This window comes from Pristis pectinata, chromosome 19 (genome assembly GCF_009764475.1).
Source record: "Pristis pectinata isolate sPriPec2 chromosome 19, sPriPec2.1.pri, whole genome shotgun sequence".
Lineage (NCBI taxonomy): Eukaryota > Metazoa > Chordata > Chondrichthyes > Rhinopristiformes > Pristidae > Pristis > Pristis pectinata.
This window is the reverse complement of record NC_067423.1, coordinates 19,622,143-19,635,959: the sequence shown is the minus strand read 5'-3', so window position 1 is coordinate 19,635,959 and position 13,817 is coordinate 19,622,143. Positions and strand designations below refer to the sequence as shown.

The following is a 13,817-nucleotide window of genomic DNA, read 5'->3' as shown; positions in this document are numbered from 1 at the left end:
TCATATTGTTTTTGACTTATTAAGGGTCTACTTTAATTCGGCTATGTGAGGCTTGACTATGCAGGATGCTGTGTGTAGTTTTTGGCAACAACCAAAATGACAGTGAGGAAAATAAATTGTAAATGAGACAAACAACTGTCATATTTCTCATTGTGCCCACCCCAACTTTATAAATTAATTTCTACATTTCACACAATCTCCTAACTCGGAAAAATATCATTGTTCCTTCATGATCATTGAACACCCTTCCTGAGAACAAATCCTTCACCACACTATAGTAATTGTGAAGGTGGCAGATCACTGAGTTCTCTTGGGCAATTATGGATGGACATTAAATGCTGTCCTTGCCAGATAAGTCCAGATCCCATGAATGAATAAAAACATATCCAATATTTACTGATGCTGTCCATTATGTAAAATTGCCTCATTTTTAATGCATTTGGTAAATAAATAGCCTGTTTTTTTGACAACTACAAAAGAGATGCTAAGCAAGTGAAGGTACTTTCCCAGAGGAGAAACCAAAAAGCCTAACAACAGAACTGGAAGCAGGGTCAACAGTCTGTCTAGTTAGCCACAGAAGAACCACACTGCAAGGAGCCTTGGAAGGAATTAGATGCTAAGAAAAATAAATGTTACTCTTTGATTTTGTTACTTCAGTGTTTCTCTTCTTTCCTTCCCCCTTCCTGGTGACTGTGTGGTAATTTTGGATGCATAAATGATTTTGTGACATCCTTCATGATCTTTTAGGAGCCTTCAGAGGACATTTTTTCAGTCTTGTCATCTCAAGATAAAGAACGTTTGGAAGATCTTCAGCTTTTTAAAAATAAGGAAGATTCTGTGATGATTGAGGTATGTACTTGTTATTTCAGCATTAAAGGAAACACAGGCCATTCAGTCAAACTGTTTTATGCTTGTGTTTATAATTTACACATCTCACTTTGTATCTACATTTCTTAGTATTTCGTCATAATTTTCTGGTCCTTACTTAGCTTCCCCTTGAAAGCAAACACATTTGTTTCAAACACTTCCTGTCATATTCTATTCCCCATCCTAATTGCCTGAAGAAAATAGCTCCTTGGTTCTCAGTTGGATTTATTAGTACCTTTGTGTTCTTGGATTCTTCTGCAAATGGAAACGCGCTCACTCTTCACATCCACCCAACTCTGTTCCAGGAAAGTGAAGGCTGAAACCCTCTTGCATGTTAATTTGAAAACTATTTCCTTTGGTCTATTCTTCATATCTTTTAAATGTTCTGACTCTATCCCTACCTGATTGAATACAGAATAAGAAATTTAAATCTTTTTTTTAAATGTCATATTACATAAAGTGTTGCTGTAATTGCGACCATATTCAAGGATAGATAGAAGTTCACAAAGTGAAACAATGTTAAACAAGCAAATTACAGTAAGATCAGGTTAAGCTATGAAGTGAGTTAAGTGGAGCTATGGTATACCAGAGAGTGGTGACACAATATACAAAATTACTATTTAGGACCTGGGGTAGCTACTTGGCTCCTCAAGCCTGTTTAATAAGATCGCGACTGTTCTGATTGTAACTTCAACTTGGCATTCCTGTACATCACTGAAAACCTTTCATATCCTTACTCTTAAATATCTAGCTCTAACCTTATTAAAAATTATTCTGCTGGCCTTTGGGAAAGTGAGTTCCAGAGACTCATGACCCTCAGAAAATTTCACCTCATTTTTGTCTAAAATGACAACTCCTTATTATTCAACAATGACCCCTAGTTCCAGATTAGAAAACCAAAAACTACAGCAGCTGAAAGTTTGATTATAAAAACAGAAAACACTAGAAACACTCATCTTTCCACTTAGCATCTGTGGAAAGAGAGACAGTGTTAATGTTTCAGGTTGAAGACTGTTCTAACAAAGGGTCTTTGGCCTGAAACATTAATTCTGGTTCTCTTTCCTGGCCTGCTGAGTGTTTCCAGCATTTTCTGTTTTCATTCCAGTAAACCTTTTCTTAACTGTCTCCAACTCAGTAACATCCTTCCTTAAATTAGGAGATTCATACTGTAAAAATCCTTAAATAAGGAGAGTGATACTGTATACTGTACTCCAGATTTGGTCACATCAATGTCTTATATCACTGATGTGTATTCTCCCTACTTGTCTCCTTTGATGTGTCACCTTATCAAAAGTGTTTTGAAATCTGAAAAGTATATCCATTAGAATCTCTTCATCCACAACGCATGTAACTTATTCAAAGAACTCCAATAAATTGGTCAAACATGATTTCCCTTTTATCAAACCATGTGGACTTCATCTTGGAGTTTTTTAGATGTCCTACCATAATGTCTGTGATAATGGTTTCTGACATTTTCCCAATGACAGTTGTTAAGCTAACTGAAGAATGGTTTCTTTCTGTGCCCCTCCCTTTTGAGTAAAATTGTTACATTTGCCATTTTCCAATTTAATGAAACCTTCCTTAAATCTAGGAAAATTCAGAAAATTAAAACAATTTCCTCAATTTCCTAACAGCTGATACACTCCAATCCAGGCAACATCCTGGTAAATCTCTACTGTACCATCTCCAAAGTCTCCACATCCTTCCTATAGAATACACTGCATACAATACCTCAAAGGTGGCCCAACCAAAGTTTTATACAGCTGCAACATGACTTCCAACTTTTATACTCAACACCCCGCTCAAACGAGGTCAGCAGTGGAAAAGACAGTCATATTTTTCATGCACGGAAATCCCAAGATTTCTTGAAGTATCATGAGCTAATAGCAGTGGTTTCATTTGGATGCAACAACAATCAGCCGGCATGATTTAGCCCATTATGCGAAAAAAGGAAAAGGTAAAGATGACAGCAGAATAAAATTAGAGGAGATGGCCCTAGCTGAACAGCTACACTCAGGCTCGAGTACAATGTGACTGTGTAGACTTACCTTTTCTGCTAATAGCTAAGTTTGAAATCAGTACCATCTGTACCATCAAAAAAAATATTTCCTCTTCCATGTCCAATTAACACCAATTATCTCTTTCTTCAAGTACAGTCTGCATGAACAAAGTATGATTTGAATTGTAGCAAGTGCCCAAGGTGGCTGATCAGTGGTGGATTTGCGGTTTTATTCTTAGGTTTGTTTTCTCTGGTCCATTTTCCTTGCTCTACTAATTCAAATCATACCATTTATTGCAATCAAATAAATCTATTTTTGTGTTATTTTCCCTTTATCTTTCAAATATTAATCAAAACCATACAATACCTTGCATAACTATAAAGGACCACTTTTATCGTGCCTTAAAAGGAATATATGTTTGTTGTAAACTGGCTATAATAGAGTGATAGTATATCTGATTAAAGACAATTGATGAGCTTAACACCTTGAGAATCTTCTATGAGATTTTTAAACAATAAAGTGGTCCTTTATAGTCTTAGACCAGAGATGTTATATAGAGGAATAAGGAAATGGCAGAGAAATTGAAACATTTTTTCTCCACAAACAATCTCCTGGTAATAGTGGATAATATCTGGTTTAGAGAAAGTGGGAAGCTGAGAGAAATTAGCATTAGTCTAAAAAAAATTAAATTGACGAGGTGAATATGACTGAAAACTGATAATTTCCTCGGACTAAAGGGCCTTCATCCCAAGATTTTGAAATACTGGTTGACGTACTGGTGATATCATCTTCCAGAATTCTCTGGATTCTAACATAGTTCCCACTGATTGGAAGGTTGCAAATGTAATCCTACTATTTATGAAAGAAGGGATAGAAAAGAACAGAACTTTAAACCAGTTAGCCTCAAGTTGGTTCTAGTGAAAATGCTTGATTTTATTATTAAGAAGTGTAACTGAGTGCTGAGAAAATAACAATATTAGAGTTAGTCTGGATTTATGAAAGGGAAATAATATTTGACATTTCTTTGGGAGTTTCTGTGAGGAAGTAACTGCTAGATGAAATAAAGGGGAACTGCAGGCTGTGGTATATTTAGATTTTCAGAGGACCTCAAATAAGGTCCCACGCAAGAGGTTATAAATCAAGATTAGAACACAAAGAATTGAGGGGATATATACTGGAGTACATTTAGAATTGATTAGTGGACACAAGACATACGCTAAGGATGAACAGGCCACTTTAGAAGGATGTAATTAGTGAGACACCTCAGGGGTAGGCACTGGGGTCCCAGTTATTCTCGGTTTGTATTGATTTGAATGGGGGAACCAAGTATGATATATCCAATGATTCAAGTGTAATACGTATATCTCATGATTCAAAGCTGGGTGCCATTCTTGGTTGTGAGGATGATGCAGAGAGGCTTCAGGGAGTGTACAAATAGGTTAAGTGAATGAGTGAGGACATGACAGATGAAATATAATGTGGCAAAGTGTGAGACCATCCACTTTGTCAGAAAAGAATTAAAAAAGCATATTTTTTAAATGAGAGATCAAAATCTGTTGGTGTTCAGAGGGTTCTCGATGTCCTTGTGTATGGTTTCTAGGAAGTTAATGTGGAGATGGAGGAAGTGGTTTGGAAGGCAAATAGTACATTGGCCTTTTTCCAAAAGGATTTGAGTGCATGAGCAATTCTATGGGGCTCTGGAGAGAATGCACCTGGAATATTACGTTCAGGTCTGGTTTCTTTACCTCAGGATGGATACACTTATCATAGAGGGAGTGCAATAAAGATTCACCAGACTGATTCCAGAAATGGGGATTGATCTTTGAGGGGAGTCCTATACCCTATAGATTTAAAAAAAACAAGATTGAAACATACAAAATTCTCACCTGGTTTGATAGTGAATTTGCAGAGATGATGTTTTCCTGGCAGAGAGGTGTTCTAATTTCTGGGCATACTTTTGAAAATAAAGAAACACCAATTCGGGATAGCAGAAATTTCTTCATTAATTTGCAAATAAATAGGTTTTTGGATATTTAAGGTGGCAGCGCAGGAAATTGGTATTGAGGTGAAAGATTATTTTGATCTTATTAAGTGACGGAGCAGGTACAAGTGGCCATGTGTTTGACTCTAGTGATTTCTACACACACACTAAAATCTTATCCCCAAGTACCAGTGAAGAAAATGATCAAGTTGTCCTTACTATAAGGAGGTCACAATGAAGCCTGTTTCTGTTTTTTTTTATTGTTGTTTTATGTTCTCTTCCTCTTTAAAATATCAAAGATCTTTCTAAATAGGTTGTTGAAGATACTAAAGAAAAAAGAACAGTTATTCATCAGGCTGTGAAGAGTCTCTTTCCTGGACTTGAGACTAAAACTGAAGAAAGAGAGGGCAAGAAATTTATTGTAGCTTACCATGTTGCTGGGAGGACTGCACTGGCAAGTAAGTTTTATGCTGTGGTAGATCTTTGTGGATTTGCCATGAGGAGAAACATCACTTCAGGAAATGTGAAGTAACTGAAACTCAATTCTGACTTAGTGATGTCCAAAAAATGTTTGTCTTAAACATTAAATTTGACATTGTATTATGAAAATGATTCGCTAACTTGGGTCATTACACTTTTGTAACTGAGTTTTTATTTTATTGGATGCTTCTCAAGAATATACAGTATTTCTAAAATTTATGGAATATTATTTTTGTTTAATCTTCAGATAAACATTTTTGTGAAATTCTTAATAAAAATTCAATACGCTGCATCTTGGAATGCATAGCTGTTCCTTACTTTTGCTGGAATCCCAGCTGCCCAATACTTTTTTTACAGCTTTTGCATGTAACATGCATGTATTTGTTCTCTTGGTCATGCACGTGTATGTTTTCAAAGAATTTACCATATCTCTGGTGAAGATGTGATATTTTTGCAAATCTACTTTTCCTAGTTTTAAGCAACAAGCTAAATGTTAAATATTGACAGGGACTTGTACATTGAATCTACAACAAAAAAAACATGGAACATGTGCAGCAGCTCAAACAAGCTGTGGATCCTTTAGTTCTGAAGGTACAATATTTAGTTGCGAGTTTGACATTTCACATAAAATGCACCCTGATGGCCCTGAAGCAATGGCTCTGGAATATAAATGACAAACTTTGATTCAAATTGCATTTCCAAGTGAGTCATTTATACTGGTTTGTTGAAAATAATTTGACTTTAGTTTTTAGTCTTAGAAATATGATAAAAGTGAAATGAGAAAAGGAACAAGGTGGTGATAGGAAGATGCAGGTAAGAGATGGTGATAGGCAGGTGCAGGAGAGGAGGGGAGAGCAGATCCACCAGGGGATGGGTCAAAGGTAAGGAGAGAAACAAAAAAAAGGGGGATAGAAAAAAGAGAAGCTCGGAAAGGGAAGAAAAGAGGCATGGTTGGGGGGGGGGGGGGTGGTAGGAGAAGGGGTGTGGGGATTGGTTAAAGTGGGAGAATTCAATGTTCATGGCATTAGGCTGCAAGGTTCCAAGACGGAAAATGAGATGCTGTTCCTCCAGTTTGCGCTTGGAATTCTCCTGGCAGTGGAGGGGGCCGAGGACTGACATTTCTGTGATAGTGTGGGAGGGGGAGTTGAAATGACTGGCAATGGGGAGATGCAGATCGCGGTTACAGACAGAGCGCAGGTGTTCTGCGAAATGGTCACCTAGTCTGCGTTTGGTCTCACCAATGTAGATGAGGCCACACTTGGAGCACCAAATGCAGTAGATGATACTAAGGGAGGTGCAGCTGATTCTCTGTCTCACCTTAAAGGACTGTTTGGGCCCCTGAATGGAGGTGGTGTGGGGGCAGGTGTTGCACCTATGGCGGGGGCAGTGGAAAGTTATGGGGGTGGGAGCGGGATGGGGGGGGAGAGGGGAAAAGTGAACTAGGGAGTCGCGGAGGGAGCGGTCCCTGTGAAAGGCAGAAATGAGTAGGGAGGGGAAGATATGCTTGGTAGTGGGTTCCTGTTGGAGATGGCTAATGTGGCGGAGAATGATGTGTTGGATACGTAAGCTGGTAGGATGAAATGTGAGGACAAGGGGTACCCTATCCCTTTTGGGTCTGGGAGGGGTGGGGGTGAGACCAGAGGTGCAGGAAATGGCAGAGATACAGGTGCAAGCTCTCTCGACCACAGTAGGGGGGAAGCCACGGTTAGAAAAGGAAGTTGGACATCTCGGATTTCCTGGAGTTGAAAGCATCATCATGGGAGCAGCTGCAGTGGAGGCAGAGAAATTGAGAAAAAGGCATTGTGTCCTTGCAAGAGACAGGGTGGGAGGAGTTGTAATTGAGGTAGCTGTGGGTGTCAGTGGGTTTGTAGAAGATGTCGGTAGACAGGGAATCTCCTGAGATGGAGGTGGAAAGATTGGGGAAGGAGGGAGAGGTGTCAGAGATGGTCCAAGTGAATTGGAGAGCAAGGTGAAAGTTTGTGGCGAAATTTATGAAACTCGAGTTCTGCATGGGTGCAAGAGGTGGGACCAATGCAGTCATCAATATAGCGGAGAAAGAGTTGAGGAATGGGGCAGGAGTAGGCTTGGAACAGAGACTGTTCAATGTAGCCAATGAAGAGGCAGGCAAAGCTGGGGCCCATGCGAATGCCCATAGCTACGCCCTTGGTCTGTAGAAAGTGAGAGAAATCGAAAGTGAAGTTGTTTGGGGTGAGGACAAGTTCATTCAGGCGGAGGAGAGTGTTAGTGGAAGGGGACTGGATCTGTCTCTGATCAAGAAAGAAGTGGAGAGCAGTGAGGCCGTCAGGATGGAGAATGGAGCTATATAGGGACTGGACGTCCATGGTGAAGATGAGGTTGTGCGTGCCGAGAACTTAAAGCTTTGGAAGAGATGGAGAGCGTGTGGTGTGTCATAGACATAGGTGGGAAGGGATTGGGATGGGAGACAGGAGAGTGTACATGTATGAGGATATGAGCTCCATGGGGCAATAGGTCTGCAGAAACAATAGGTCTGCCTGGACAGTCCATCTTGTGGATTTTGGGGAGGAGATGGAAGTGGGCAGTCATAGATTGCGGGACTATCATGTTGGGGGGTGGGGAGGGAGATCTCCCAAGGTGTTGAGGTCATTGATGCTGCGGGAGGTAATGTCCTGGTGGTCCTTAGTGGGGTCATGGTTCAGGACTGCTCTCAAACTATATTCTACTCTTTTGACACAAGCTAATTTTTTAAGGGAGTTACAGAGTAATGATTTTGTGCAAACTGTGAAATTGAAAGGTTTGAAAAAGATATGGAAATTATCTTAAAGCTAGATTGGATAAATACTTTCATGAGATTGTTGGATAGAAGCTAATTTAATTTTTTCTTGTTAGGGACATGGTGATGTAGTTTACTGTCGTCAATTAGCCTTCCTTGTTGATGAATTGGTCACATAGTTGATGCCTAATAATATGTTCCTGGATAAAGCTATAAATATGTCGGACAAAATGTTATGTAATTAATTAGCTCTTTGTTGAACTCAGTCATAGGATGTTAAATTTGAAGTCAGTCCTACAGTACATTTGAGAGTAATGACAGCAAGAATGTATGAAGAAGGTCTGGGTGACACAGTGGCACAACAGTTACCGCTGTTGCCCCACAGTTCTAACGTGGGTTTGATTCTGACCTCTGATGCTGTCACTGTTGAGTTTGTCTGCTCACCCTTGTGGGTCTTCCCCAGCAACTCTGTTGGTTCCTGTATGCCAAAGGCAAGCTTGTTAGTTAATTGGCTACCACAAATTACTCCTTGTATCTTGGAAGTTGACGGGGATGTGAGGCAGAGTAAGATGCAGGGTAATAGGGAAGAGAGGGAAAGGAATTGATGGGATTTCTCTGCTGGAAACTGGTATGGACTTGATTGGCCAAATGACTGCCTTGTTTGTTAAAATAAGTAAGTAAGCCACCTAAGAACGGCACCTGGGACGTGGAATTTAATATGAAAAATGTAGTTCAGTGTGGCTTCAATCAAAAATTAAGACAAACTGCTTTTCATTTTTTCTGGCAGTGTTCAGTTAACTGAGAGTTGCTGAAGAGGCATAATCTGTATTTATGGTTAAAGCATATATTTGGTATTGACAATGTTAAGCTACTTTCTAATTAAAGATTATAAAAGCTGTTACTCAGAAATATTAATGAGTACAAAAGATGAAATATTAAAAGGTTTGCATGTGAAATGAAGACCTATTGAGTTGGCAGTTCATCTTTTTGATTCCTTTCCCACCATTCTGGAGATGCCTGATCTCTTGTGAAGGTTAAGAGGGTAAAGACTTCAGGCTCCTTTTAACTGACTTCCTTATGACCTTTTGTAGTTTAGCAAACAAACTGTCTGGCTTAGTTTCCATGTAAATCTAAAGTAGAAAATTGGAAAATATTCAACCTTTTTGTGTATCTGAGATTTCATCTGGAATAAAATCTGTGGACTGGTTTATGTTCACTGCATGTATAGATTGCAGGATCCTAATCTTTTATAAAGATGTTGATTCTTATTTTGCATTTTGTTAGATTTCCACTCTGTCTACCTTGCAGTACAGATCATTTATCCATTTGGGAAAAAAAGTTCTACCAGTCATCACAAGCTGCAGCTACTTCAGTTTTATTTACTGAGATCCTTCATGAAATTATTCAAAGTTTCTAAGGCAAGCTCTGGAGTTTGTATCATTGTGTGTGAGGCATGGCATAAAGTTGGAAATGTGTGTAAGGCTGGGTGTTTGAAATGGGAGAAGGGAGCTTGCAGGTCAGAAAAGAAGCTTTGAGCAAGCCACTTTGAGGATTATAAAACCAGCTTGGTCAGGTACTTAATAGCAGCGTAGACTGATGTCATCAGCTGAGTCTTACCACCCGTAGACTTCCTTGCAACAAAATGAAATGTACAGAGGAGTTGAGCTAAAATATCAGATGGTCAGTACAGCATATTTTTGTGTCTGCAGCACAAGAACTTGAAAAATAATAGCTTATAGCAATTATGCACGGTTAACACCGATCAATCAAAAGTTGATACATTCATAATTTTATACATTTAAGATTTTATTGGTAAGCTTTTTGAAAGGTAAACAAACTGTTTTGTTGGGATTTGGAAAACCAAATGCTGTTCTCCAAATTAAATTCTGCAGAGAAGCATTGAATCATATTGTTAGGTTTGTTCCTTGGTATTTGAATGAGAATTGCTTTTCAATTGAGTAGATTTTTTCTTTGCTTTTACAGGTATTATATTTATGGCTGTTTTATCTTGTGCTTCTGTGTTCTGTGTGGACTGATAAAACCTGATGCTTTTTCTACTATATCTGAGAAATAGCGACAAGTGCGTGCACCTTCTAATATTCAAACTGGCAAAACTGCTCCAATCACAAAGATTGTGGTAGATTTTGTTTTTAAATTTTAAGACCAGTTACATCATCACCGTGGGTGAAAGCATTACATTTTATGAACAATATATCATGATTTTCTAAAATGAAAAGTGCTCCTCTTTAATGACAAGTACATTTTTCAGATGGGTGATGTTGAACAGAAGAATCCATCTCTCATATTGATGGGCTGAACTATATTAAATCTGAAAATGTCCTGTTAGTTCTTAGTGAAATAAAAATAATCAGTATCTAAAGAAGCTTCAAACATGAAAAAGGATTCACCTGGCTTAGGGCAGAATTACTTAATGGAGAATGTTCCTGTACCTTCTCCTTACTACCATCAGGGAGGAGGTATAGGAGCCTGAACACTCACACTGAACGATTCAGAAACAATTTCTTCTCCTCCACCATCTGATTGCTGGACGGTCCATGAACATTATCTTCTTATTCCTTTTGTTTTGCACTATTTATTTATTTTTGTAATTTATAGTAATTTTATGTCTTTGCACTCTACTGCTGCCGCAAAACAACAAATTTCACCATCAAAGTCTGATAATAATTCTGATTCTCTTTGGTGGATAATTGAGGTGATTTTGATGGCAAAATTAGATCAATCTAAGAAGACAATCTGTTAATTGGTAGGCTTAAAAAAACATTCTTTCTTTATATGGTTTGACTGAGTTATAAAGTATTTTTTTCTTCAAGTTGGAATATTAATGAGGGAAACTCTCTAATAATAATTCAGAAGAATGAGAGGTGACTTGTCTGAAACATAAAAGATCCTGAGGGTTCATAAGATGAATTTGGAGAAGACCTTTCCTCTTGTATAATCCAGATCTAAGGGTTACTGGTTGCTCATTTTAAGGTGAGGTTCTGTGTCTTTGGAGCTCCCTTCCCCAAAGGGCCATGGAAGCGGAATCTTTGAGTATGTAAGGCCCAGATACTTGGGTTTTTGTTAAGCAATGGAGTGGAAAGGTTACTGGGAGTAGGTGAGAGTGCGGTTAAAATTAGATCAGCCATGATCATCTTTAATGATGGAGTGGGCTTGAAAGGCCATGTGGCTTCCAACTCCCAATTCATACTTTTTACAAAAGTCGGCATTGATTGGTTAAAGACAAATTTTATCTAATGAATTTGATAGTGTCGTTTGATGAAATTTTAGACAGTCAATAAGTGAAGTCCATAGAACTACACAGTGCATGAACAGACCCTTTGGCCCATGATGCCTGTGCTGACCTTGTGTCAATCCAAACTAATCCTCTCTACCTGCACATAGTCTATATCCCTCCATTCCCTGCTTGTTGATGTGCCTATCTGAATGCCTCTTAAACATCAGTATTGTATCTGCTTCCACTATTAGCCCTGGCGGTGCATTCCAGGCACCCCAACACTGTGTAAAAACAAAAACTTGCTTTGTAAATCTCCTTTAAACTTACCCTCTCTCACTTTAAAGCTAATATTTGATATTTTCACCCTGGGAAAAAGACTATCTATGCCAATAAATGATGTGGTAAGTATGACTTCCAAAAGGTATTTGATACTATGCAACAATGTGTTAAGATTGAAGGCAACTGAATAAAAGGGTCTGGAGCAGCATGGATTGAAAATTGGTTAAGCAACTGGAAATAGCGTAGTGATGAAAGGTTGTCATTGCAGTACCCCAAGGGTCAATTGTAGGACCAGTGTTTTTCTTGTTTTCTATTCTCGATTTGGACGTGTTATTTGAAAACTATTCCTTGTACACCCAAAACGGGGAGGTGTAAGTATATATACATGATCCTGTGAGATGCCCAGTTATGGCAAGTTTTCCAGAATGATTTAGGGATGAGTTTTGCTGGCTTTGGTGTCTATGTAGTCTGTAAGATCTGCTTTGGTAACATAAGAACAAAAGGAACTGGAGCAGGAGTCAGCAATGGATTTCGAGGTGAATGTACTTATAGACTGAGAATCCAGTGGTAGAAAAATAAAAGGATCCATGTTTGACTGTCCTAAATTAGCAGATTTTTTGCCCTGAGATTATGAACCTGAATATAGAGTGTTTCACCAAAGGAAACTGCCTCCCACACCTACTCTGTCAAACCCTCTCAGCATTTTAAAATAAAAATTCTGGAAATACTCAGTGGGTCAGGTCGCATTTGTGAGAAGAGAAACAGAGCTAACGTTTCAAGTCAAATACCCTTCATCAGAAATGGAAGGGTGACAAAAGAAGCTTGTTAAACTGCAGGGAGTGAGAGATGTCTCTGACAGGGTAAGACTGGGCTGACCATGGGAATAAGCTTTAAACAAAGTTATACAGTCAATGAGTGAATGCAATTAGCGAGTGAGAAAATAGACAAAAGAACGTGGGAGTTGTAAAATGCAGAGCGGGAAGATATGCTCAACAGAGAGATTGGGCATGTACTCTACTCCCAGTGGGGAGAAGAATGGGAGTAAAAACAAACAAGCTTAGCCAATATCACAGATGGACAATTGATAGAAATCAAGTTATCTGTATTTGTAGAATTCAATATTAAGTCCAGAAGGTTGTAATGTGCCCAGACGGAAGATGGGATGGTCTTCCTTAAGCTTGCGTTGAGCCTCATTTTAGCAGTGCAGGAGGCCACAGGCTGATAGGTTAGAGTGGGAATGTCATGGAGAATTAAAGTGGGAGGCAACAGGAAGCTCAGAGTCGCCGCCCCTGCGGACTGAATGCAGGTGTTCTCTAAAGGGATTGCTCAATCTGTATTTGGTTTCTCCAATGTAGTGGAGACCACATTGTGAACACCAAATGCAGTACAGTAGATTTGAAGAAGTGCAAGTGAATCATTCCTTCACCTGGAAAGACTGTTTGGGTCCCTGGATGGTGGGAAGTGAAGAAGTGAAAGGACAAGTATTGCATCGCCTGAAGTTGCAAGGGCAAGTGCCGTAAGAAGGGAGTTGGTTGGTGGGAACAGGAAGTTGCAAAGGGAACAGTCCATGCAAAATGCTGAAAGTGGAAGATGGTGGTGGAATCTCTTTGAAGGTAGCGTTAATTGCGTAGAATGATCTGTTGAATGCTGAGGCTGCTGGGATGGAAGATGAGGACCAAGGGGACTCTATCCTTGTTCTGTTCCAGAGGAGAAGAGTGTGGATGAGAGCAGAGGTGTAGGACATGATGAGATTTAAGTATTTTATTCACTTCAATGAGAGATTACTTCTTTTTCTTCTAAATGCTGGTTGTTATGGGTCCATTCTACTCATTCTCTGCACAGGACAGCATTGCCAGACTCAATTGGGTAAAGCTTGGGTGCACTCCATCAAAGACAAATTTACCCCAGGTTGTGTTGGGGGGGGGGGGTTCACCTTATTAAAGTTGAACATTTTCATGCTTTTTTATCAAGGAGTGGTGGATGAGTCTCTGCATGTTGGAAAGCAGTGTTCCAAGTCTTGGATTTGTATCTTGTGAATTGGATTTAAGTGTTTGCCATAAAAGAGGAAAAGTATCTGGTTGGGTAGAGTAGAACATCCACAAATTCATGTTGATACAAAATATAGTGAAGCCAAGAAATGTCAATGAAGGTAGGACTCCTTGTGAAGCAATAAAGTATTGTTGTTAGTTTGCTGGTGGTTTTTGCTGATTTCAGATTTCATGA

General features: G+C 39.1%; 1 protein-coding gene across 5 annotated transcripts in view; it reads left to right on the top strand.

Moving 5' to 3' along the window:
* Positions 1-13,817, top strand: part of pus7 (pseudouridine synthase 7) — a 52,852-nt gene that overhangs the window by 15,442 nt on the left and 23,593 nt on the right. For all 5 annotated transcript variants that reach the window (XM_052033937.1, XM_052033936.1, XM_052033938.1 and 2 more), the window contains exons 4-5: positions 748-849; positions 5,162-5,306. In XM_052033937.1, coding sequence (XP_051889897.1) covers positions 748-849; positions 5,162-5,306 — 247 coding nt within the window. The remainder of the gene's footprint in view (positions 1-747; positions 850-5,161; positions 5,307-13,817) is intronic.